Raw genomic sequence first — 26,869 nt, 5'->3', positions numbered from 1 at the left:
GGAGCACGGAGAGACACATTTTAAACACATCACCTCAAAGCTCATCACAAAGCCATATTTAGCCCAGGTCTGTGCCGGATCAGCCCTTCAGTGCAAGATTTCAGCAGGGGAAGAAGAGTTCCTACCTCCAAGACAAGTTCCTTTTGCTCCACTTGGTGACAGCCTGCGTGAATCGCTTCCTCCTGGTCTCCGCAGCGGCGAAATCGGGCAGAGAACAGCGAGGGGTCTTCATCAGCTCCAGTGTGGCTTCGTCTAGGGTGGGGGGGGGAAAGAAATTATGGGAGTGGTGGGTTAAGAAACCCCAGGGAGGGCAGGGAGATGGGAAGCAAAGGGCAGAGGATGCAGCAGTGGAGCAAAAGGCGATGCCCAGGAGCTGACTGGGCATGGCACTGGCCCCAGCATCACTCATGGGGGCAGCCGGGGGGGTCAGGCGCTAGCTCTGCTGTTGGCATCAAGGGACAGTTCTATAGGTTTCAGGAGAAAATGCAGCAGGCTACCTCTTGCGTGACACTTTACAGATCTTGAAAACTTGCGTGGAAAACCACCTGTGGCCAGCTTCGATTAAAACAGAATAATTAAAAATTTATGCTTTAAAATATATTCTCTTCTGCTGAATTTCCCATCATTCCCCTGGCAAAGCAGAGAGACGTGTGCATGTAAATAAACTCTATCTCCATTCAGCTAGGAGCTCGTTTGGAAGAGGTTCATATTCCTTCTGATTTATTTTTCAAACTGAATGAAAGCTTAAAGCCCCCATTCTCATCTGCTGAAAGGCAGACAAGTTGTTTGTTCACCCGTTCTCTGTGCTGGCTGTTACCTCTTTATTGAAACACTTTGTTTTCAGACCCAAACCCACATCCGTGACCTGCCCAGGGCAGCCCCCCAGGCCCGTTTCTAACACCCCCTCCAAAAATGAAAATGCAAATGCTTTTGAAAGGCCATCCCCGTTCGTGGGCTTCCTGCAGCTTGGGATAAAGTAGATGAGAAATAATTGCATGTGCTCAATTAAGAGCAGAGAGGGAAAGTCCCAGTGATGGGATGTGGCCAGTGGCTGCTGAGGCAGCAGCTGCTCCGGGAGAAGTGGTGGAGGGCGGCCGGGGCACCGGCCTGGACACAGACTGGTTTGCTAATTAGCAGCTTCTTGCTAATTCTGTCCTGAGCAGCGGAAGCACGCTGGCCACGCGGCGGGAGGTCGCGGCCATGCATTGGGCAAGGAGGGGAGGAGAGCAGACAGGCGCACTTCCAAGGGCTGGGATAATGCTGGCTTTCTCCTTCCCTCAATGAGGACATTGAGAGCAATGACCCCAGCCACGCCGGGGAACTTGTGTCGCTTCAGCCTGGCCCTGGACTGCTCCTTCCCAGCCAGATGTGGCTGCCACGTCAGGCAGAAGCCACCCATCACCCTGTCCCTGCTGGCCAGTGGAGCTGCTGGGGCGGGTGACGGGCTCTTGGCTTACCGGGGGTGTGACCAGGGGGTGCCTGGAACCGCTGCAAGCTTGGAGAGAGCCAAGGAGACCCCCGCCAGCTCTGCAGGCACCTGGCGGCTCTACGCGGCATGGGCAGGAGCGAGCGGTGCTGGGGGGACACGACACCATCTTCCTCCCTCCCCTGCGCTGTGCCCCAGCGGTGAAGAAACCAGAATATCTACAGCTACAAACTGGGAGGCTTCATCGGGATTTTTGTTCAACTTTATGCGGTGCTGCAATTAAGGCTTTGAACAGGACAACCTATCAGCCTTAATTTCTCTTTTTTTTTTTTTCCTTCTCTTCTTTTTGAGTGCACCAAGAGCTATTTTAAGCACGATGGGAACCCCAAGGGTGTGTGGGTCTGGTGAAATAATTGCTTGCCTCAGGTTCTTGAAAGCACAAGGCAACAAAGCACCTGAGCCATGTAATTACTCATAGCTGCAGACCGGGCTGTACGTTACACCCGTGTGAGCTTTTCCTGCAGGTGATGCTACTCCACAACTCGGCGCCAAGTCCCCTCTCCTCCCCGGACCCGCAAGGAGCTGTCCCTGCATCCCCCTGCACCGGAGAGAGGAGGGCTCATGAGGCACTGACCTAGGACCCCCGTCGCCTCGAGCCCCCCGAACCGCTGCATGGCAGTGATGGCCTTGGTGAGCTCCTCCTGCGTCTGCAGTTGTCCCGTGACGGGGTCTGGAGGAGGCAGATACCCGAATTTTGTCAGCCAGTCCTGTGAAACAAGGAGAAGGCAGGGTGAGAAAAGGAAAGGAAGGAAATATAGATGCAGGGAAAGATGCTCCAAAGGCCCTGTCCATTCCACTTGGGAATACTTTTCCCATTTACATGTTTATGCCCGGTTCCCCCACCAAACTGTGTGGTCTCTGCTAACAAAGGGACGCATTAGGACGGATCTGAACACATCACTTCAGTAATGGGATCTGGTGACCTTCACACATTCCAAGGGTGACATCTAATTTTCCCACTTGGCTACAGACCATCTGTGATGGCAGCGGCAGTGCAGCCCCAACCTAACGGTCACGCAGGCGCCTCTGATTCTCCCCTCAGATTGCAGGGCTGGGGTTGCCGAGCTTTGGGATAGTAGTGCACCAAGGGTGCAAATAGCTTGGCAGAGGCTCCCTTGACCTGGTGGAGACAAGCTGGGACACAGAGATTAGGACATCCCTCTCGTCCAAGTCCTCTTAATGCACCCTGACAGTTTGAGGACACCAGGTTAACGGCTGGACTTTATGATCTTAAGGATCCTTGGATCTTTTAGAACCTAAGTGATTCTATGAGGGTGACTTGTTTTACCTTGACCTTCACAACACTAGGACTTTGACTGGAAACAAACCCAACCATGAAGTCTCCAACCCCCATCTGAGCCATGCAGTCATCTGAGACCTAAGGTAGATCATCTCAGCACTGACACAAAACAGAGTCCTCTGGAGAAAAAAGCCATGGTGATGTAACCAAGTGCCAAGCTGTTTCCTCAGAGGCCACTGTGGGACCTCGACTTGGCCCCTTCCCAACGGTTCCCCAGCAACACAAGGGCTGTGGTTGTAAAGCCTCGTCACAGACAGACAGACTTCCCCCTAAAATCTGGCCAATGCCAAAAAGTTATTCCTGGTGACTGATGGCCCTCATCATTTAGAAAAAAAAATATTAAAAAATGGATTTAAAAAAAAAATTATAAGATTATTATGTGTCAATGACTCCCCTGCCACTTGGACCTCATTAAAACCAAGAACCAAGACCACTATTTGATAGCAATTTGTCTTTCAAAGGACAATGCATCTTTGTGAAGATCTTTGTTTTCCTCTTTACACCTAAAACAGATGACAAAATTCCACAAGTGTCCTTCTTACAACTACTTTTAAAGTATCTGGTGAATTATCTTTTGAAATCCTTTCTTACGTTCCTTCTCGCTCCCTTCCCCTCCCTCGGCAGAAGGATCAGCAAAGAATAACGACACCGCATGCAGGGAATGCCATAAACACCTACCCTCTATTTTCTTTATCTGTATCAAAAGAAACATTGATCTATTGAGCCTCCTGAAGACTGATATTGATCGGGACCTCCACGGCAGTCAACACACCACAAATTTATCGGAGTCAGATTAGTGCCAAAAGTCAGTCCCTGCTTATTGCTACAATCGGAAAGTCTCAGCTTGGCGTCGCCTGCAGCGGCCACCCCGAATGCAACAGCATCTTCAGCCCCTCTCTGGCAAGCCCCATTAAAGAATTTCACACTTACAGAGCTTTACGACAGATCTCCCCATGCTTGGTGTGGCTCTCCGTTGGGGAACGTGGTCTCCTGTGCCGGGTTTCTCTCCAGCAATTCACTTCCCTCCTCACCCTCCTTCACAACTGCCTGATTTTAGCAGGATGGTCTGTTATTACAGCCAGAGAAAGCTGCTTGTCTGGCCATTTCTTGTCATTTAATGCAACTCTGTTAGCCACCGTCTTGCTAGGAGCGCCTTCGCATCGTCACGGCCTTCCCTTGCCATCAGGCTGAAGGCCAGACCAAGTGCTCGCTCCTCTTCTCCCTGCTCCTGTTTGTCCCTTTGCATAGCAAAAACATTTGTGACGGAAACTAGAGGTACAATTCGCCCTTGATTGTCCATGAAAAATGAGCTGTGACATGGAGCTCAGCAGCCGGCCCATCAATTGCAGAGGATGGTAGGGTTTAATTTGGTTTCTTCCCCGACCATGGAGACAGTATCATTTATTCCCTAATGACAGTGGAGCCACTGCTACGCCAGAGATGTACATAACTCAGCTTTGGTCAGGTCCTCCTGGAGACGGAGGTGGCAGCAAAAGGCTGGGGAAAGCAATGGGACAGGGAAGTCCAGCAAAGGTCCTACTGCTCTGGCTGCAGCCAAGGCAAGATCTTCTCTCTTTCTTAACCCAAAGGGACAGAAAAAGGACAAACACAAGTGGACACTTCAGAGCAAATGGGGGGCTCACTAAAGAAAAGATGGAAGGAACGGGCAGCTACCACAAGTCCTTCACCTGATCTACCTTAGACTACCATGTTTATCATGCCTTACTTAGGTTCTCCATAATTTCATGGACCTCTGTAATATTCCTCTCATTCATCTCTTTTCCACTGTACGGGTTCTGGCCACTTTCCTCTCTCCTTGTGAGCAAAGCTGATCCTTAATATTGAACTTTCACATTCCACCTTTGCTGTGGCAGAAAATTTCATCAGAGAAAATGCAGCTGGACTTCAAGATGAGAAAGACCAGCAGGAATTGTCTGGATAATTTCTGTGTCCCCTGTGAAAGCTTTTCAGACATTTTCTTGTTTTTAATTAGGACAAAAGATGAACTTATAAACTTCCATAAATGAAAAATATGAAAACATTTTCCATTGAGACAACTTCAACACGTTCCCTTCTTATTTCCACTTTTTTTTTTTAAATAAAAAAGTGCTTTTTTGCCAACTCTCATTAGCTTATGAAGTTTAAATGAAATAGTGATTTGAGTTGAATGCTAAAATTCTTCGAACATATTTCTTGCCTGAGTTGGCAAGATAAAAACTTTTCCTTAAAAATGTGCTGTGCTAAATGAATTGACCTAATCCCATGAGGAGATTCAGCTTCAGCAACTCCCTATCTTAAAAGGAAAAACATTACTTCACCAAAAAAATTCAGATTGAGGCAATGTCTGACCATCATCCAGCTCCGAGATGAGCTGGGAACGAGCGTGGCTGCAGTACATGGCTCACGCCATGGCCCAGGGAACGTACCTCAGTCTAGGGCTCGTGGGATCCCAGCTCACTTTTTGGGGCCAGAGAGACAATGAGGTGATTGCCACCAATTCCTCATCTATAAACTACTTCTAATGGTATTTCCTGATCTCCTATCTACTGCTCCTTTCTGCTTACACTGAGAACACTTTGGGGGAGTCCACATCCATCCCCTGCTCTGCTTTACCCCAACCGTTGGCTGGACCAACGCATTTCACTGCCACCACAAAGTGCAGAACCACACAATGGATTTCTCCTTCAGTACTGGGAGTTAGCAAAGATGGGGCTGGGGAAAACTGGAGGGACTGAGCCAAGTCCACGATGAATCTTCAGCTCCACCACCGAGCAATATAGAATGAAAGGCTTCCCACTGTGCTCAGGGCCAAGAAAAAAAAAAAAAAAAGAAAAAAAGAAAAAAGGAAGAACTGCATGCCTCAAAAAAAGATGTCCAAAGACATCCATCCAACTGCACCTCCCCTCCACTGCGCTGGACAAACACAGTTGCCAGCAAGAGCCTTCACGCCGCTCAGCACTGGGCAGAAGCACGTACGCACCCCTTAAAAACCACAGCCTGGATGTTCACTGACAGAACACTGTCCCTGCGTGGGGCTGGAGATCTCACCCTGCCCCACTCCGGACGGTGGGACCTGCACCGTGTCCTAGGCAGCGGGGAAAAGCCATCGCAACACATTGAGCTCCGGGGACCGAGGCACCAGGAACAGAAGCTCCCCATGCCCCATCCTTTCGGGTCTCACGGGAGCAGCCACCCACAAACATCACAACTCAAGAAATGAAGAAAAATTGGACACCCCGCTCAAAAACCCGCCGTGTTTCCCTCCCACGTATCTCTATAATCTTTAAATGGTTTGATTTTATCTCCCGCATCCCACCACAGGTGGCAGCCAACAAAAGATGTCCTAAAGCAGAGTTTTCCTTTGGAAGGGGACTGAGTTAATGGTGACACAGCAGTGTCATCCCCCCACGGAGCTGCTCCGTGTGCGTGCCTGGGGACAGATTGTTCACTTGCTTGGCTAAAAATAAGCTGTATTATTATTTTTTTTTTCTCGTCTGAGTTCCCAGACCGCTGTGGCACAGCGTAATGGTGGGAAAAAAAAAAAAAAAAAAAAAAAAAAAAGGTTAACAGAATACAAAATTGTAGAATTTTTTTTGCATTTTTTTTCCTTTTGGAGAAGGCACAAAGTTAGGAAAGGTGGTAATGAAGTCCTCTCCTCTGCAAGCAAGCCCTGCTTCAATTTTTTGACTTTTTTTACCCCTTAACCCACTTGAAGGGAATAGCAGGGAAAGATGCTGCTGTGGCAGCAGCCAGGGACCAGGGCTCTCCAGGGCCAAGCGATGACCCAGAGCAAAACGCTGGCTCCAGCAGCAGCGAACCCTCTGGTATCACTTATGCAGAGCCAATTTTCAGATTAAAATGGCAATTTCATTCCTTTCATCTACCCACTTCCTTTGTATCAGTACCCTTTTGTCCTAGAACCTACTTACCTGCTTCATTTTAAAATAGATGTAGATATTGTCCCTCTTTTATGGAAGATTTATGAGCTCTCTAGTTTTGCTTTTACAAATATTAATATTATATAAGCTGATGGGCTTGTTCAACTGCCACCGGCAAAAAAGAGACTCAGTCAGCAAGTTTTCTTCCTGATGATTTCTTTTTAAGGGTCGCAGGTTGGCGTTTATAAGAAGACAAACTAGTTCAGGATAACGAGGAGAGGATAAACAGGATAAACAGCAAATCAGGATAAACAGAAAAACTCTGCCCAAGCCAGTTCTGTGTTTCTGCCTGTGTTATTATAATGACCATGTTTCTAAAGCTTAGCCCCAAAAAATCAGGGTTGTCTTTTTTTTTTTTTCCCTTGATGTTGCATAAACATACAGGGGAACAAACAGCCTTAATCCTGCCGAGCTTGTAACGCTGCCTTTGCTCAGGGATGCGGATCGTTATTCTCGGTTTACCCGACACGTCGCCACGCGGAGAGAGGAGCAGAGCTTTACCCCCAGCCCCTGCCTCCTCTGCGGATTCCCACACCCTGAGCTTGGCATCAGCATCCCAGACTCCTAGACCGGCTCCACCCCCATCCCATCAGTGCCAGAGGAGGAAACTGGGTTTAAATTCATGCCCCTAAGGGCTGTGGCTTGGGACGCCCGTGGCCACCCGTCCCTGGCCCGCGCTGCGTTGCTCCAGTCACCGCTCTACAGCGAGGAGCCGCTCTCCGTAGCTCGCGGTGAGCCTCCAGAGACTCTTCAGATGTGCAGCATGCACGAGGAGGGTGCTGGTTATATCTCAATTTCCAAATTTTCAGGGCAGTCCAAGGCTGAAGCAGAAGCATGTTTTTTTCACCTAAAAGACTCCTTTCATTAATATTCCTTGAAAAGCTTTACTGAACTGCACCTTTGCTCATTAATCAAGCTACAAGTTGCTTTTATTAAATTAAAAAGGCTCCTGCCACAGCCGGGAGCCTAAACCCTGGCCCTGACCTGAGCCTGGCCCTTGCCTTTGCCCCGCTGAGGTCCCTCCCGCTGTCCCAACGGCCCCGGCCGCCGCAGGAGCACAAACCACCCCGGCGCTCATCCCCACCGCTCGGCTCCCGCGTCCGCACCGGACAACCACAGAGAAACGGGCTTTGTTTTTGTAGGGTCACCCAGAGGAGAGAGGGCTTTGAAAGCTCCCTTTCCTGCTGGAAATCCCTTTACACCCTGGGCGCAGTTGTGCTTTGCACACGCGGGGGAAGAAAATCCAAACACCCTATTCAACAGAATTAATGACCCAGATTACTAAATAAAGCTACAACTCAAACATCCGGAACTAATTTCCAAATTACACTTCACTTTATCTCTGCAGCTACCGCTAAACAGGGTAGAAGCTTTTAAAAAAAAGAAAGAAAAAAAAAAAAACCAAAACAAAACCACCACAAAGCTAGATTAAAAGGAAATGGCTTTTGGCTGTTTGAGTTTTTCTTCCAAGTTTTCAAAGGTTTACAGTATTAAAATTTTTTACAGTCATTTTCCCAAGATCAAACGACCCCAGGAACAACACCCATTAATTAGAGCGACACATATGGTGCCGCAATACTCCGAGGAGCGGCTCCTGCAATGTAACGGCCTCCGGGCCACACAAAGGCAATCATTTGCTTCCAAAGGTTGCCACACACCTCTCTAATGAGCTATCGCACACACGTAATCAGCTGATTAAGTCATTAGGAGAAAAAAACTGCAGTTCGGATTAGAACCAGGATTTTGGTTGCCGCCGCTGCTGAACCGCGGGACCGGTTTCATTAGCTCACGCTGGAGGAGTCGCTCGAATCCCAACACCTATTTAATTTGAGCAAGTGCTGCGCACGGAACCCAGGGTAGAAGTTAATGCAGCCGCTAATTATTTCCTCTCCCTCCCCCTTGCTCTAAATATTCGATCAGGTTAACGACAGCGGCGTTGTGAAAGGCCACAACCTACAAGTCCTGAAGACAGCACGTCCTCTGGCAAGGGACAGACTACACTGCTCAATGACATTGGACCTGGGACGTGCAGGTCATTAAAGATCCAGCGGAGAGAGCACCTCCACTCCGGCATGGCTCACTTTCCCACCAGCCACTGGATGCTGACTTGGCTGCCTGCAGGTCTCGTCAGATGTGACCAAGTCTTGCTTGTAGCCTCCAATGCTCGTTTGCAGGGCTCTGCTGGCATTGCTGCTCTCCAGGGCTTTGGGGGATGACATCCTCCACCGGGCAAGGTGGGCACGGAAGACGCGTAATTGGAAGATGTTGTGATTTGGAAGCAAACTTCATCCACTCTGCAGTAGATGTTACACAAGATGTAAGCATCACTTTGGTTGGATGGATACTGAGAACCTTCCCAGAAACACAGAGTTAATCAAGAGATGTTGTAGAAGCAGAAGGAAATTCTCTGCAGACCGCAGAAACAGTCTTTTCAACCTCTTTGAACTGAAGATCAAAGAACCAATTCCCGCCCATAGAAAGCAGGCAGCGCAGCACAATGTTTACTACAGCTGGTTTAGGTTTCTTCTCAGAGTAAGAAAAGATAACAAAACATATAAACAAGGCACAGTTTATTCTGTTTTCAACATAAATGTGTATTTTTCTTGGTGGAGGTTTAATACACCAGGGCTTGAGGGAGGCCTTCAATCACTGGAGGTTTTTCAGCACATCCTGAAAATTTCCACTCGAAGGCAAGGAATGATGCAAAAAATTTGTGTGTAATTGAAACTCCACATGACCATCAAAAAGGGGTTTCAACGGGAATAGTTTTTTGTTTTAAAATCATCCCTAGTTTTGCATAACGCTGCCTGTCATGGTGAAGCATCCCTTGTCATCAGTGAGTTACTCAGGAAGGAAAAGAAGAATCCTGGTGTATAACAGTCTGTTGAATTGCGATGGGGAGTTAGGTAAACAACCAAATTAGCATTCTTTTATCTTGCTGCAAAAATAGCTCTAAACCACATAACTCATTGCCTAGCATGGTTTATGAAAATAACCCTGCTCCGTTCACAGGGGCACAGTCGGGGGCTGTTTGTGGCAGGCACAGGAGGCTCTCCCCTGGCAGCACCATGTCCCGGTGAGGGATGCCACCGGCCAAATCCTGTGCTGAACAAACTTGGGACTTTGGCTCTCCCTGAACACCCCCAGCCCTGCTCACTACAAAGGAAGGCGCCAGCACTTGCACTAAAAATAAAAACGCACCGAGCTCTGGTCCTCTGGTGGGCCCAGAGGCCCATAACATCACCAGGGGATCTGAACAACTCCAACACTCGATTCCCTTGAGAAGCACAGTAAATAATAACCATTGCAACACTTGGCACATAAATATCAGCAGCAGAGCCTGGATGTGCTTTAAAATCCACTTCAGAGCATCTGTGCTGCTGGTACCCAAGCTGTGCCCTGCTTCGTCTGCATGGAGCGTGATGGCTGCTGGGTTGAATCACAGGCCTGCTCGAGCTCTGTTTACACAGGATGAACCAGAGTAAGGCCTCCACCAATGAGTCCAGGTAGGACAGGCAGTGGCCAAGCAGAGTGGAGTAAAAAGCCCAGCTCCAGCAGTGAGAGATGGAGCAACCAGAAAACCATGAGATGTGCCACCCATTGCTCTCGGAGCAGCTGTGCTTGATGATCCGCAGCGTTCAAAGCTCATATAAAATCCTAGGCAGGCATTTCTCCTGGATACCGGCTCCCCTCCGTGCTGGAGCCCAGCAGCCGGTGTGCACCCAGAGCCAGGGAGTGCGTCCCTGGCACACCTCCTCCCCACCAGCATCACCCACTGCCGTGATCCAAACATATCTGCAGGTAAGACTGGATCAAATCTAACCCCAGATCTGGGGTGACAGGGTTAAATTAACTGTCACCAGATATGGCTCTTACAGCATTTGTAAGCCCAGGAGGACTCTCCTCCCCATGTACCTGGCCGCCGTCCACACGTAGCCAGGGAAGAGGTTTCCCTGCTCAACACAGCACAATAAATCACGGTGAGAGGTTGCCTCATCCCTGAAATCACATCCTCTCTGTACGAAGAAAAATCAAAGCCAAGACTTAACAAATTCAGGGTTTTCTGGGCACAGGACACGTACGGGAATGTCCGTGGTTTCCTGGATGATTTTGCACAATACTCAGCAGCGTCCGAAGCAGCCGGGGTGCTGCTGTGAGTGGATCCAGCTGGACAGTGCTCCTCAGGAAACATCTGCTGGAGATGGATGGAGGGAGCAGAGAGTGCCTCGACCCTCCGCTCCCTACACGTCTCCACCTTATCTCATCCACACAGCAGCCGCTGTGAGTGAGCAGGGAGGGCAGCCGCTGTCCCTTGCCCGAGGGGACTCCTGCACCAGGAGGCTCCCTGAGCCCTGCCACCATGGGAACTGGGACACTCAGGACTCTGCAAGATGAGGTCTCCAGAGGCTGGGTTCATGTCAGAGCACAGATGTTCGGACATTTGCTTAAAATCTCCAAGCCTCCCGGGTATCCAACGTGGGGCTGTTGACATCACCAAAGCAGACTGTGTGAAGAACTTCCAAAGACTCCTGTCCTCCAGCTGGCTGGGACAAAGATGAGCAAGAAAATGATGGATTCTTTTAAAAGAAGTACAAATTGCTCTTTACCACAGTGAGAACATAGAGCAAGGCTCTCCTAGGGAGTGACTTTAGAGGTCCTGGTTTTGCTTAACGAGCCCGTCCATCTCATTGGACCCGAACGGCACGTTTGCTCCTGGTACGCAGGGAAAGTCAATGACGCATTGAGAACACAATGGCGTTAATCTATATTCTCTCCTGGTCTCACCGAGGTGAGTTCCGACTCTTTTGGTTTCAGTCATTAAACAAACCACGTCTGGTAGCTAACTGAACAGACTGCTATACATCAAAACAAATCTCTCGCTAACTCCTTTTATTGGATCTTTTATTAGGACAGTGTCTCCTCCAGGACGGACTCCAGACCTGGCTTTCTCTCTGCAGCATGACTGGTAACACCAGAGTTTGCCTTAGCCCACCCACATCCTCACTGACGGCTCTCAGCCTCCAGCCCAGGCTTCGCAGCTGAACCTCCAGCACAGCTTAATCATTTCCCCACTTACAGTGGCCAACAACGTTTTACCTTGATAAATCAGCTCAGCGGCACATCTCTCCTCCACTCATTAGCTCAGAGATCAGTGCCTTCCTTCCTCCCCCTCGTAGCATCATGCTTCCCTCCAGCTAGGTAGCCTTGGTTTTCCAGACAACCTCAGGACACACGCTGCCTGTTTAAATACGCTCACAGCATGGCTCAACATCCCTTTCAAGAGACTGCAGAAATTCTCCAGTCCTCCGCAAACTGGGAATTCAAACGCTGTTATCACCCTGCTCTGTGCTCGGACTGGTCCCAGGGCTGCTAACAGCCACAGCCGCTGGATTCACCTCAGCAGCTTTTAGACCAGGTCTTAGCTGCATCTTCCCATTTAGTTTTTAGCAGTAAAAATACTGTGATGTTAAGAAATCCATAAATCAGCAGCTGTGCTGGGGTGTGAAATAGAGCATCCATCTGGGAGAGAATTAAGCCCCGCTTATGTCTGCTGTCCCTGGATCTATGTGACTACGGGAACAACAGATTTGCTACCTGCTTGGCTTTGCTGCTTCCCCCGGTCTCTTGAAAACAGCAGCGCTACGAGCTTTTCTTGTTGACAGGCTCTTTCTATTAGCTGTACAAGTGTCTGGAACAATTACCGATGCTGTGGGCAACTGGTGAACAGGAAAAAAAAAAAAAAAAAAAAAAAAAGAAAAAAAAAAAAGAGTGCCTTCTGTTCACGAGCAAGGCTGCTGAATCAAATAAAACAATAATATTGCAGTTCTCAGGTGACCAGTCCTCAGGTGCAAACACTGGGAACTCTGCAGAAGTGCTTTGGGAGCATCCCACGGGCTGCACAGGCTGGAAGAAATCACCCACTGAACAGCAGCAGGTTAAAGAAAAAAAAAGCTCTGCATGACCACAAAGCATTGGACAGGTTGCAAAACATGACAATTTTTTTAATTATTAAAAAACCTAACTGAAATGAATAATTCCACCTGCTCTGACTGGTCCAGGGCATTTTCCTGTGGCTACCAGGATGACTGCTTTCAGTGAGAACTGGTTAATCACGACCTGGGACCAAAGCAGTTCTGCAGAAAACACCCAGAACAAAGCAGAAACCGAACGAAACCACAGATTATATTCCTCCCCAGAGAGATTCAAATTATACAGTACCTGACTCTGGCAAATGAGCTGAACCACGCAATGCAGAACTTGCCCCCTCCCTCCCCAAATGCTAATTTAAATAATAATAATTCTGCACGTCGACACACACCGTTATCTCCTCAGGCGTTACAAGCCGTACCACGTTACGCAGCAGCCCTTGTGCGTGTACCAGACCAGCGCCGCTGGGCAAACGGCGACACAAGTAGCACCCGCACAAGCCATCCTCGCTCCCAGCCAGGCCCCGTGCACCTCTCCAGCCACCCACAGCTGCCATCCCCCTCCTGCAAACCACCCCAGCCACCTCCCGGGACGCCGGGTCCCTTGCCTTTCCTGCCCCGCCAGGACCGCAGCTCTGGGGAGTTGACATGACATCCCCTCCCAAACCCACACGCTGCGGGGCTGTGAAAGACATCAGGAGCCGGCGGTCAGCACACAACTGCTCTCGCCCACGTGGCGTGACCCAGGGGAAAACTCCCGAAACCAGAAGGCATGTCCCTTTTACCCCATGGCTGCTATCAGGAGCACTTCCATAGCACAGGACCTCACATGGGCCCTGTTTTTACCCATGGGGAAACTGAGGCAGGGGCAGCAAAGGGAGGAGAGTGCTGGGTCACTGGCGGCTTCGCAGACAGCAGCACGAGAGGTTTTTGGCTGCTTTACCCACACCACCCATCCCCGGGACATGGGCATCCCGCAGAGGGAAGGATGGGAGGACTGCCATCCAGGTCCTACCCGGGCAGTTCTGAGGAAAACAAGATCCCAGCCCCACGTCCCCCTTGCAGTAACACGAACTTCTGTCTCCCCAGCCCTCGTCACGGGGTGGCTCTGGGAACATCCCCAGAAGGTCCCGCCAGCTTGGGAATATCTCACAAGGGGTTGGCCAACTGGATCCAAACCAAGCCAAGCCTGGAAGCGTCTCTGGCTGAAACCTCACCAACAATTTGCCCATTTGGCAAATCTCCTATTTTGCCCAAATCTTCCTGTTTTCCAGACCCTGCTGTGCTTAGGGCAGCTCAGGGCCATGTACCGGAGGGAGAGGGAAGCTGTTCACCAGGTGGGCTGCGCAGCGACCCAGTGGACTGCAGCGAGGGCGGTTCATCAAGCACAGGCATCTCGGGGCACTCAGGATCATCTCCAGGCTCCCACCCGTGGGGCTGAAGCCAGGGCTTCAGGGAGGTGCCAGGGAAAGGGGCTCCTCATTCTGCATGGGGGTGCCCAAAACCAAGCCTTGGCAGGTGGAGTCAGGCTTGGCTCAGTACCACCTGTGAACAACGGTGTCCCTAATTAGGAGTCCTCCTTCCTGGCTCTGACTAGGAGCAGAAAGAAACCTCGGAGGTGCTTTCAGCGACTGACGGCAGCGGCGATGCGGCACTCATTCGGTCAGAGGCGATGCTTTATGCACAGGCTGCAGATAATAAATAATATTTGGGTGGCTTTTAATGTTCCCTTGAAGAACACGGGTACAAAGCATTGTTGTTGTGACTCATGTCTATTTGAAGGGACTGAGGACTGGGTAGCCCTGTGTTGAAGGACAGACTGTCCTCATGTACCCCCATGCAGCTTCAAATAACCCCTTCAGGAGGCAGGTCCTCCTGGGCACCAGCATCCCTGCGGCACCTCCAGGCACCCCAACCCTGGGTTTCTGCCCATGGCTCTGTGCCACATGCCCATGGCCATAGGATCACCCCACTGCTGCTGTCTTCTCCTCACCAGCCTGCAGACCTCAAAATCTTGTACTATCTTTCACATAGGCTTGGATGTGCGAGGCGCAGCGGCACCCCAAAGCTGTTAGGCAGGAACAAGCCGTTTCCCGAGGCGATGGCCGTCTGCGCGACCGCAGCCGCACGCAGCACCTCAGATCCAACCCTCAAATTAATTACAACAGTGTCTCTTTGCTCGCTGAGGTCCTGATCCCACCAGCGTGGGATGTGCAAATTAAAGCCAGCGCCTGTGATTTTACGCATCAAAAGCCACTCCATGCCCGCGATAAAGGAGCCGGATGTCCCCACCGCCCTCCAGCCTGCATCTCGGCACGTCCCCTTCCCAGCATGGCTGGCAAGAGGCATATTTATGCACAAAGATCATCTCTCCCCCACTGGGCGGCAAATGATGAAATAAAAAGATTATAAAAACTTAGGTATTTGAAAAAGCTTTAATGGGAAAATATCCCCAATTTTCTCTGGCCTCTCTGGTGCTGATACAGCCTGACACAGCTGGAGGCATCCCTCACCCTTCTGTGCATAAACAGCCAGACTTTATGTACCTATGAGATCTATTTGCAGCGCAGACAGATATTGAGATTAAGGGGTTTCATCTTTGCAGAGATGTACCCTGTGCTGAGACCCAGGTAAAAGGATCCGGTCCAACCGCCCCAGCTAGCACTGGGCTCCTTGACCCTCAGGATGCTCGGGGGCTTGGTTTGCCTCTCGCACCAGTAACACCAATAGCATAGGCAACAAAGGAAGATGGATGTTTTAATCTCGCCACATCATCACTAAAGGCATGTTTCCCCTCGCTAAGGGCGGTGGGTGTTGGTGGCGACAGCAGGAGGCTCCCCTTACAGGCAGCCACTGCTCTGTACGTCAGAGATTTATGCAGACATTCATCCCCTGGCCTCTTCCCAAGACCTATTCCGGCAGGAACAACGCAGACTAACTTTTGATACCAATCAAACTCATTAAATGGAGAGGTCTCACATTCCTACATAAGCAGAATATGAAATGCAGAGAAACTCCTGGAACAGACCATCCTGCACAGCAGAGCAGAAAATCCATCTGGTAAATTGGATACATTTAATCGCACCAGGTTTGTTTTGCCTTTTTTTTTTTCTTTTTTTTTTTAATAGGCCCATATATTTTGACTCCTTCAGCTTCATGACACAAGCTCTGTCAACACATTTGATTGAAAATGTCAAAGTGACCATCTGTATCACGTCACGAGCGGAGTCGCTCTCCTTGCGACACTGGGACAGCTCTTCATCAGGAGCAGAGACATGCCCCGGCATGCTGAGCAGGCTGCCGTTCTCTTTGGCTGTATATATCAAGTACCATTTGTTAACGATATGGAAGCCAACCATCCAGGCTCTAAACACCACATGAACGATCTCGCCTCCTGGTGAACCTTGTGCAGAAAGGTAATCGGCATCATCCTGCCACCACAGGGTCTATAGGTGCTGCTGGCTGGACTAGACTAATTGCCCACAATTTGCCGACACGTCTATTTCCAGAGCTCACAAAGCTGGGAATTACCCCAAAAGGAGCCAAATCCCTTCCCACAGGGACGAGGAGCCACGTGCGGCCACGGCTGGAGCACCCTGGGCTCAGGGACTCAGAGTGGTGATGCTGCGACAGACACCATTACGGAGAAAGGTGAACAAAACCTGACAGAAAGGCTGAAGGTAGCACATGCATGTCCTTGGAGGGAGTAAGGCAAAGCACCAGGTTCTGCTGATTGAGTTGCTTAGGGCTTTGCCTTGACCACGCAACGGGCTTGTTCAGGAACGCAGCTGATGAGTTTCTTTTTTCATAAAGAGCAGGGTGAATCCTTGTTCCTCCTTATCAACATGTCAATCCTTCCTGCTTCGCTTGGGAAGGGAAGGCTGCTGCTACGCGGAGAGCACAGGCGAGCCATAAAAATATCAGTAAATAAGTGTTATTCCCTCTTTTAACACAGGGAATGAGACAATTTGACCTTTCCAGACACCTGCAGCTTTCTACAGCTCCAGCCCTGCCTTTTCGCAGATGTTTCGGGGTACATCCAGCCCACAGAATGCAAAGGTAGCTCAGAGAGCTTTCCAACGGCTTTAAGCAGGTTAGATGTGAGACCTGTCTGGCTGCGATAATAAACTAGCTGTCTTTTGCTCAGGTTTGTTGTTTTTTGGTTGGTTTTTTTTTTTCCCCTACATGCCACAGCCACTACTGCAGACATTATCCTTTATTTTCTTTCACAGCAAGGATGCAGGCATCTCTGTGCAAGCAGACCTGCTGCTGCTGCATGAGTAACCCACTTCAGCAGCTGTCCCGGACCAAAACCCCAGCAGCAGCCACGGAGGTAGGACACAGTCCCCCTCCTCAAAAGGATGAGGCTTTCAAAGCATCATTAGGCCAATTTCAGCAATCAAACTATTAAACTGTGTTAACATTGTTCTTGGTAAAATAACCAAAGGAATGAAAATGTAAACTCCTAAGTTAATGCAAATTCAAGCTTTTGCGCTGATTGCCCATCACATATTTATGTCATTGCTTAATCTCGCAGCACCAAAATTAACATTTTTCTAGCAGTAGTACAAATAATAATGCTCAGTGTCTTTCAGTGAGCGAAAGCATCTCTGGCTCTGAGGCTGCTGTCCTGCAAGGATGCAGAGAGGCTACACGCAGATAGGCAAAGCCTCTCCTTCCCCCAAAGAGATCTCTCCATGTCAGCAAGAGAAATGGCAGAAGAGAAACGAGGAGGAGGATGCATGGGCTGGAGGTCACACCGTGGGGAGCACATCACATCCCCCACATCCCAGGCAGATGCTCCAGTCACCGAACCTCAATGCCTCTCAGTAATTCTTCACAGCAGTGCTTTATGTTATGCACTATTGTCTAGCCTTTTTTCCTGGTTAAAGCCTCAGGTTAAACATAAAACAAATGTTTTTTGTTGAAAATCTGGCTTTTAAAAAAGTTTTTACTTTATTTTTTATCTTTTGGGAAGTACTTGCAACTGACGGAGCACTGCTGGGGAGGCGGCGTGGCGGTGATGCTGTCACTGGCTCCCTGCCAGCACGCATCAGGCCATAATGGTTAACGAACCCCTCGTAGCCTTTGTTTTGCTCCCTTTTCTGTACTTAATGCCACCATTTATAAGGCCCTTGGGAAAAGCAATGCGTTTGCATGTGAGTATCCTGTGAATTTTCATCAAGAAACCAGGATTCTGTGAACGGGGATGCAGCCGAGCGCCTGCATTTAATGAGGTTATGTCAGAGCTGGCTGGGTGGGAAGAGCAAGGAATTTGCAAGAGCCTTTCCTTTTTCTTTCTGTCCTGTTTTTTCCCTTAAATGAATGCCTTTTGTCATCTTTCCCCTCTCCTTTCTGCTTTGCAAACAAGCCGTCAGCGTGGCTCAGTGACCATAGCCTGGCCCGATGGATGGCTGTGCGCAGAGAAACTGAGGCATGTGGCGTTCCCCATGGATTCCCAAATAAAAGCCTTTGTGCTCCCAAAGAAGTGAGACTCCAGGGTGGGGAGAGTCGATCACATTTTGCTGTTGAGGGCTGCATTGCCCGATTGCCCGCAGACATGGGGACGTCACAGCCAGCGCAGGGAGACAAATGCCAGCCCGGCCCGATGAGGAGGGGAACAAAGCCAGCGGGAACCTTTGCCACACATCTCCTGGAGATGCCCCAGCATGATGCAACGCTTGGCCTGCTTACTCCCAGCCGCTGTCTCTCGTTTCCTCAATGCTCCAGGCTCGGTCACCCTCCAGCGAGGGGGAAAGCCTGGCTGCTGGGCTGCGATCAGCCTGGGCGAGCCCCAAGCCGGAGCCAGGAATTCCTCAAAACTGTTCCTGGTCTAACAGGGGAGTGAGTGCTCGACCACCAAGGGAATATGAGGGAAGGGCCACGCAACTGTGCCATGGCGCACAAATGAATTTATCATCAGCAGCTGTGTTGCACCTAACACAGAGGGGTAGGTGCTTGGCAGGACGAGCATTACTTGCTGTCGCAAAGAAATTCAGGCAGTGTGTGGCTCCTCTTCCCCTGCACGTACAACTAAAAATAAAAATGGCATCTGCCCTATCTTCGACTTCTCCTTCCTCCCCCAGATCTGGTGGCACAAAGCTCCTCTGCCAACAAAGTGCACCGGGAGCACAACAAACACAGGAGAAGCAACAATAGACCTGCTGCAAGAGTGAAGTGACTGCACGACAGCCGAACCCAGACATCAGAGCCCCGTCCTCTGCTGCTCTTGGACAGCCTGGAGAGGGGCTTCACCCAGCCCAGACTGACCTCAGTCATCGCGTCGCTTAATTTCTGATCTGTCTCTTTTCTTGCTTTAATATAAAGACCTCGCTTGGCTTTGGCCAATCTATCCATCAGACCGAGCTTTCAAAGCAATAAAAGAAGATGTCCAAAGTCCATCTTGTAGACAAGGGAAGAAATCTTGCAGACAGGACTTGCTGCAAGTCAGGACAGCATTGTTATGTATATATTCTGTGAATTAATGCCTTTTAGCTAAGCTAGCGAGACTTGAATGTTTTCCAGCCCGTAGGCTCATGGTTTTACTAAGTAGTAAGTATTGACTTTTAAAAAAGCCAAGATAATTTTATGACCATCAGGAATATTTTGAGCTACACAAAGCTAGATAATGGCATGGGGGGAGGAAAAAAAGAAAGAAATCAAATCAGTTCATATATGTCAGGCCTTAATTACTGACTGACAACAGCCAGGAAGGACTTTTTCCTTTCAGAAGCAGCATTTCATATGCTGTTAGAGACAGGGCTGGCGAGAGCTGAGAGCATATTTGCTCGGAGATGGAGACCTGTGCTCCTGCCGGTGCTTGATGTCAGCGCCCTGGGACCCTGCCTGGCCTGACCCGGCATCCGTCCCCATCGAGCCACCTCTCCCTTGACTGCCAGGCTGGTACAGTGGATACACAAGCTCCCTATATGCTGGATGGAAAGACACATCTCTCCCCAAACTGCCCAAATAAAAAGGAAAAGCCATCAAAACAGAGAGTATGCCAGAGCTCCAGAGGAAAGCAGGGTGAAAACATGCAGGGGACAGTTTCTCTGTGGCCAATTTGGAAGATTAATAGTGGAGAGGCTACAGAATCAAACAGAAGTCAAAATATTTCAGATTAATGGAGCTTGCTGGATGGGTGGGAAGGAGCACTGCAGCCGGCAGGGATGGAGCTGGTGGGCAGCAGCCGGGCGCTCCTCCGCACCCGTCCCTGCGGAGCGGCAGGAAAAAAACAGGTCCTTGGTGCAGTGAGGACAGTGAAAGTTAAAATACTGTATTTTTCTCTTAATTCCATGGCCATAAACCACCTTTCAGCACCAAGTGCAATCCAGCACTTCCATTACTGCAGTATCTTATCTCATTTTACTCCCAGTTTGCCACTTCATGGGCTGGCAGGTTTTGGGAGGATAGCAGCAGGTGAAGGAGGGGTGAAAACTCAGCTCCTCTGAAACTGAGGCAAGACCCCCATGGCTCAAAAGGAGCCAGGATTTCTCCCTGACGTCCGATCACCCAGGTGAGGTGGTCTGAGAAGTCACTTTCCTCCTCTGATACCCATCACCCCAGCCAGACTCAGCCTCAACCACGGCCACAGTTGTGGCCGGCTGGGAGTATCAACCTGTCAGCGCAAAGTGTCTTCCGATGGATGGATGGAGAGGGAGGAGCAGAGGAAAATCTATTCAGATCACTCTGACACAATTTAATCTGACTAAAAGCTGTGACCTCAAAGGCAGCAATAGGCAGACGCCCATCGCAACCCCAGCCCCGCTCAGCAGGGCCATTCTACCGGACTTTTTGTTCGCTCCGTGTTTAAGTGAGTATATGGCACGCTGTCGTGCTGTACTACAAACAGTGTTAAAGCAGCTTCCCAGTGACAGATGAGACGGCTTGGGGACTGGCTCAGCAGGGCGCGGGGGTGGGCAGGCTCCGCCAGGTCACCCCCAAAGCCTGGTATATGAAAAAGCAGCACGCATGGCAGGTTAGGAAATGCGAGGAGAGGGCAAGAAAGCATTGCACACGCTGGTAAAGAACATCACAGACCGCGAGAGCGGGCAAGTGTCGGCCAAGAGATGAAGATTTGGCTAAACAGAAAAGTTGCAGCAGAGAGGTGCATTACAGGGATTTCTAAAGCGAAGGCAGGTTTGAGAGGGAACTGGTGCTGGAAGAAGCCTGGCCGCCCACGGATACTGCCAAGGCTTTGTACGCATGGCCCACCAGCTCCTGCCACCCGCAGACCCCCCGAAGCAATGCCCCATGTGCAGCACCGGCATTCCCACCTCCCTTGCCAACCAGTCCAGAGTGACACCGTCCACAAAACCACCACAATTCCCACCTTGGGGGTGAGGTAGTAACCTCATGGCTCCCTGCCCCGCTGCTCTGGCACCCAGCAGAGCCAGCCCCCTGCCTGCGCCCAAAGCGCTGGGGATGGACCCCGCCATCTTGAGCGACCTGGCACAAAAGCCTTTCCAACAACAAATCCACCAACACACAGCAAACCAAAACTATTAGGAGAAAGCAAGCAAGTTCTTTGGGCAAGAAAACTTTAGCCAAACAACTAAAAGCAGAGTAAATTCAAGATGTACTTGACCTGAACAACAAGAAAAATCATCATCTCGGCGTGCTGCTCCCACCTCCCTTTGCTGCTGGGGGGTCCCTGCACGCAGTCCTGGCAGCTCCTTGCCAGCCCAACACTGGGGACAGGAGGACAGCAGAGGCAAAGCCAAAATCCCCTGCCACTTGGGCAGACGGAGCCAGGAGGAATAGGAGGCGGTGGGTGAGTGAGGAGCAGCCGGGGACGGGAGCCTCCCCCAGAGCCCGGACACGTAAGTGCATTTTAATGTTACATAAGGGTGGACTTTACAGCAAGGCTCTTTTTGAAACGGATCTTGTAAGGAAAGGTTAAAGAAGCTTAAATTATTCTCTCTGAACTTGGAGGCTCAGAAGTTACATCTTTCATGTTGCTTAAGGTACTGGAAGCGCAGCCCCGTGCGGGGTCTGGCTGCTGCGGGGCCTTCGGGCTCCAAGGGAAAACAAAAACTTGGCAGATTATATTCTTCTTCATTCATGCACTTACCACAGTGCAGGCTCCAGCTGGGACTAACAAGAAAAGTGGTGAAAACCACTTTTTTAATTAAAGAGCTGGCTAAGTATGCTCTTATTCAAGCTCATTTTGTGGCTTCTTTGACTGGGAGTCTCCAGGAGACCCCTGGGAAAACCAAAGCAGCATCCTCAGACACTGCCCTTCCCTGTCCCCTCGGTTAGAGGAGCCAAGCAGCTCCAGCGTGGCCAGACACTCCCTGGGGCTCTCTCCCCAAACAAGGCACCTCTGGGGCCACGACCCCTCATCCAGCACCCCTCACAGGAGACCTGCCCCACGTTGCCTTTTCCATCATAGACGTAGGATGCTTTGGGATAGAGTTTAAGGAGGTTTTGGTCCAGCTCCTCTCAACAGCCACCTCCATCCCTGCCCATCAGCGCACCCTACGCTATGTGCCGGCAGGGAGAGCTTCTTATCCTGAGGGGAGAATTCCATGTCTGTTCTCCACAGCATGCCAATAAATAGATTAGTTAATAAAGAAGGAAGAAATACCTACCACTTCTCATAAGGGGGTGTATGAACTCCCCCAGCACACCCTCAGAAACTGTGAGCACCTCGAAACCTGGAACCAGGAATACGCTAACGAAGGGATGCAATAAAAAAAAAACATAATTGAGCATTTTTAAAACTTTGCCTTTCTGCCTTGTCGTATAATGGCTCACTCTCCAAGCACAGAAATTAGGGGAAAAGCAGGGAGGCAGGGCTACTGTCCCTGAGGGACCGGCCAGGGCCCCACTCAAGGTGGCTCTGTGGCATCTTTGGCAAGAGCAGGAGGCAAACCTGGCCTGGGAGAGGCTTCAGGGGCTGATTACTCAGCCTAATAAGCTAGGTGAGACACTGAAGCAGCTACATGAAGAATATGTAGTTATGCATCTTTTTAATTATGTACATAATGGCTTTATCTTTTTGCTACCTTATTTCATTATTGAAAACCTTTATTTCACATATACATTTAAATTCTCAGATCCAGCCACCAACAAAACTACTTATAAATAATTTAATACACAACGAGGCACCAATTACTCCAAAAGCAGCAATCCTGCAATGAGAGTACTGGAAAATCTCTCAGCACCTGACACTTTAACGTTGTGCTGGAGCACCCAGAAGGTAGCAATATACAGCTGCTCCAAGCTCCACAAGCTCATTTAGAAGCCGTAGCTGAGGAACTTGCGCGAGGAGAGCATCTCCTGGTGATCATCAATATACAAGAGAGGTCTTTGGCATTTACTGAGGCAGGAGAGCCTGCCAGTCAGTTTGCAACACCAGCGTGAGAGCCGCACAGGGAGAAAGAACAGAAACCTTCAGCTGCATGGTCCTCTCTGCTCTGGAGACCCATAGCCAGCTGCACAGATTGGGCTGGGCAAGAACATTCCCCTACCAATGCCTTTTGGCACCACAACACCATGTTTAGGATGGAGAAGAGTTACGACAGCACATAAAGCCACACAGAGTAAAGAAGAAGGTCTCGAGCCCCGAGAGCAGCTGCTGAGCACCAGCATCCCTACAAAATAACTCTGGGAGAGCTGGAGCGAGACCCTCCCCTCCCAGCTGTACCAGGAGGAAACGCTGTCAGTTCTCCTAGTCCACAACCAGCATCTGCTTAATAAATAGATTTTTCTAATGATGTTTGTCAGCTTTTCCAATTACACAAAAATATGCAGCACAACACCTTAATCATTCCTGTACCCGCCTCCCTTTTTCCTTCCAATAAAATTAAATTAAAGATGAATCCACCCATGTAATCTCTATCCCCGTGGAACCAGGAAGACTTTCACCACAGGCTTCTGCACGGCCAGGCTTTTACCTTACAGTTCTTCATTGCATTCATTCCCCCAGTGAAGCTGTATTAAAAATGTATAGGTCAAAACAAGACATACCTGGAGAGAGAAGCACGTTTTCTGCCACTCTCGTTTCATCCTGCTACAGTGAGCGTTTGTGTTCAAGACCCAACAAGGTCAATAGGAAATGAGCAGGTTTTAAGTTTTAGGCATGTGAATAAATTAATTGCTATTGAAGTGAGTACACATGTGCATATTTTACTGATTGCTGAATCAGTGCTTTTAAGCTACCAAATTGGATCAGCCTGATTGCCATCACAGAGTACCCTTTTGCTTCCCCACCACAGAGGCAAGACTTTAAACGGATTATTTTTGCATTACTCGGTGGAAGGGGCAAGACGCAGGGAGCTCCCCCGAGCCCCTACATCCACCAACCCATCCCACGGGGGCACCTGTGTCACGTCTCCAGCTCCAGTGAGTGGGAGATGTAAGAGCAGCTGCTAAGGAGACAACTCCTGCATTGCAAAGGGGAGGCGAGCGCATCTGCCTGGCGTGGGATAACTCCGGGTTTTCCGATTCCGTGTGCGCGACGTGGAAGGTGGCGTGGGCACCGCGCAAGGCTTCCGCTCTACAGCGAGATGGGACAGTAAGACATTGGATTTTGCCAGTAGTGCTAAAGAAACCACAGCCGGAGTTAAACTGATAGTGATGCTGGGTAGTGACAATAGTCTAAATTGGTGCAAGCACAAAGCAGCAGAACATTTGCAGCTGATGGTGCCAAATGAAGCACAGGCAGTGCTTCATCTGAATGATCACCTGAGGGATGAGTTTCCTCCTTCCTTGCTTGCTCCTTCTAGCCCTCATCCCCAAAAACCGAAGGCTCAGCTGCTCGCCAAGCACACCCCAGACCACAGCCCCTGTCCCCCCAGCCCCATTACGCACGACTACGAGGCGCTGCTGCCGGGTTAACTCCCATTTTTGAAGCCCGTAGAGACTGCCAGACGAAGGTCCCACCGCCATGTCATGTGCCACCCTCCGCTCCTCCCCACACTTTCATCCAGCGTGGGAGCACCAGGACCCTCCTGGGAGCAAACAGCCTTTGCAAAGGGGCTTTATCTTTCCTTGCAGGAAACCTTGAAGGTTCAGAAGGCAGCAAGGGAAATTTGTGCTGTCAAAATCAAAGCCGTGGTAATTAAACAGGTGTTTCCTCTGCCCAGGGAGGCGGTCGGCAGAGCGTTATTTGTGAGCAGGGACATGGGGTTATGTCCTACATGAGGGACTGCACATGCAGCAGGCAAAAACTCATCCCGCTCCGTGGCACATCGCACCAACCCCGTGGCGGCAGCTGGATCCAGCGGCAGGGTCACCAGGCTGCTGAGCCGCATCCTGCTCCCACAGACAAGTGCCTTCTGAGGACCCTCACCCTCTAAACTTTTCCTTTCTTTGTTCAGAACCAAGAAAATCTTCCAGAAAGAAGAAAAAAAAAAAAAAGCATCTTCTAAAGCACTTCCCAGTCTGATGTGCAAAAGCCAATTATCCCAAACAGAGGTGAATCGATGGAAAAGCTCCTGGGTGTCGGGAAAGGCAGTGGCCGGCCTTTCCCAAGGTGGTGCACAGCCTGGATCGATGCTGCTTTGCGGCTGGCATCTGCTCCCCCTATTACTATTTGTTCCAGTGATGGGTTGCCAAGGTGTCAAAGTCAAATCATTTGAATTTCTTGCCAAGTGAAAGATACTCAAGGTACAAAATTACACCTTGACCCAGCTGGGTCATTTTGCAGCAATTATCACCAATTTCTCCAATGGAAGATTGTAAGAGTTCAGAGGAGAAGAAAAAAAATTGCTTGTCCTTTCCTCACCTTGCATACGAATGAAAAACAAATGTGATCTTCTCGCTGTTGACATAACCATGCTTTAAAGAGCTTCACAAACATCTATTTCCTCATTTGAGCTCACACAGAAGATATATTATCTCTTTTAAATACGCCTTCTCCTTGGCAGCGTGCAGCCTATCTCCTATCTCGAACACTTTAAGAAGCCGCCAAGTGGTTATTTGCAAAACTGACGTTAGGAGATGGATATAATCTATTTTAAACCTCAGCAAAATTGGCCAATTTCATGAGGTTTTAACATACAGCTGAATTAATCAAGTCGCACAGATTATGAATAGTGAGATGCAGCCCCCCCTCTCCCCCCCACCCTCCCAGGTCCCCACTCGCATGGGAGTGATTTGGAAAAAGCCCAACCATCTCACGGCACAGCGAGGAGAGAAAAAAATAATAATAAAGGTTTCCAATAATAATTTGGCTTCCAATGCACACAGGTTTCCTGAGCAGTGATGCTCTCTCTAGGCAAAATGTCTCTGTCTCACAAGACTTCCACCTCAGCTTGCCTTTTCAGCATCACCACGCTCCAGTCCGTCGGCAGCGAAGCCCAGGGTAATGGGTAGCACCCTTTTGGGGCTCTGCCCCCACCCAGCGCTGCCTCTCCTGCAGCAGGGCCGGGTCCAGCCCTTCCTCCCCGATGCTCTGGCTGCCTCCTGCCTTTCCCTCTGCCCGGGTACCGGCACCGCAGCGTCCCCTCCCCAGGAAAGGAGCTCCCACGCTGTCTGGAAGCAGCTTCACCCTTCCACAGAGAAATAAACCCAGGAAAAGGCATTTTCCTCCTCCAACATTAACATTCCAGACTCCTCTGTCTTACTTGATCTCGTTTGCAAGGTCTTGCTACTCAGTTGCTTGGAGACTTTTGTTCATTGCCTTGTTTTTCTTTTGTTTTAAATGGTTGAAGTTAGTGTTTTAACTGAGAATGAGGCCAAAAATATCGATTCCCAGGGAAAACTGTCTGGAGCTTGCCATGGTTTCCATCTTTTGCTAAAGACTTGTCTGATGTGAGGCACGGTGCCCTGTGCAGGAACCAGAGGACACGGCATCGCACGCCAAACGCTCCTTCAGCGCGAGGCGCTGGCTTGGTCCAGGGGACATCAGCAGAGCAAAGCCATGTTGTGCTGGTGCTAGTGAGGGAGTTCCTCCTCGCTGGGTCTGGATTTTTGCCTCAGTGCAAATTTCTTTGGCTGCACTCTCCCTCAGGCTGTGTGTGGGACATGGACATGGACAGATGGGCAGTGCCATGTCGGTGATGGTCACCAGGAGCGCTTGGAAAGATAATTCTCCTTCTATGTGCCACTGTGCAGCGGAAAATAGGGTGGAGGTTTCCAGTGATGGCAGGACGGCAGCAAGGGGAGCTGGGCATGCGGCAAGGTGGTTTCCTCTCACGCCCCGCCATCCCCCTGGGCTCTTCTCCAACACAGCAGGTCATTTTTGAGGGCGTATAGCAGCATCGTTCCC

The 26,869-nt window shown here is 50.0% G+C and overlaps 1 protein-coding gene across 2 annotated transcripts in view; it reads right to left on the bottom strand.

Annotated features, from left to right (window-relative positions):
* Window positions 1-26,869, bottom strand: part of MMP17 (matrix metallopeptidase 17) — a 63,736-nt gene that overhangs the window by 21,201 nt on the left and 15,666 nt on the right. For both annotated transcript variants that reach the window (XM_086761417.1, XM_086761419.1), the window contains exons 2-3: window positions 2,061-2,193; window positions 126-252 (exon numbers count right to left, since the gene is read on the bottom strand). In XM_086761417.1, coding sequence (XP_086617543.1) covers window positions 126-252; window positions 2,061-2,193 — 260 coding nt within the window. The remainder of the gene's footprint in view (window positions 1-125; window positions 253-2,060; window positions 2,194-26,869) is intronic.

The sequence above is a fragment of the Chlamydotis macqueenii genome, chromosome 17 (genome assembly GCF_036417535.1).
Source record: "Chlamydotis macqueenii isolate bChlMac1 chromosome 17, bChlMac1.mat, whole genome shotgun sequence".
Taxonomy (NCBI): domain Eukaryota; kingdom Metazoa; phylum Chordata; class Aves; order Otidiformes; family Otididae; genus Chlamydotis; species Chlamydotis macqueenii.
The sequence above is the reverse complement of the archived record's forward strand: the minus strand, read 5'-3'. Positions and strand labels throughout refer to the sequence as shown.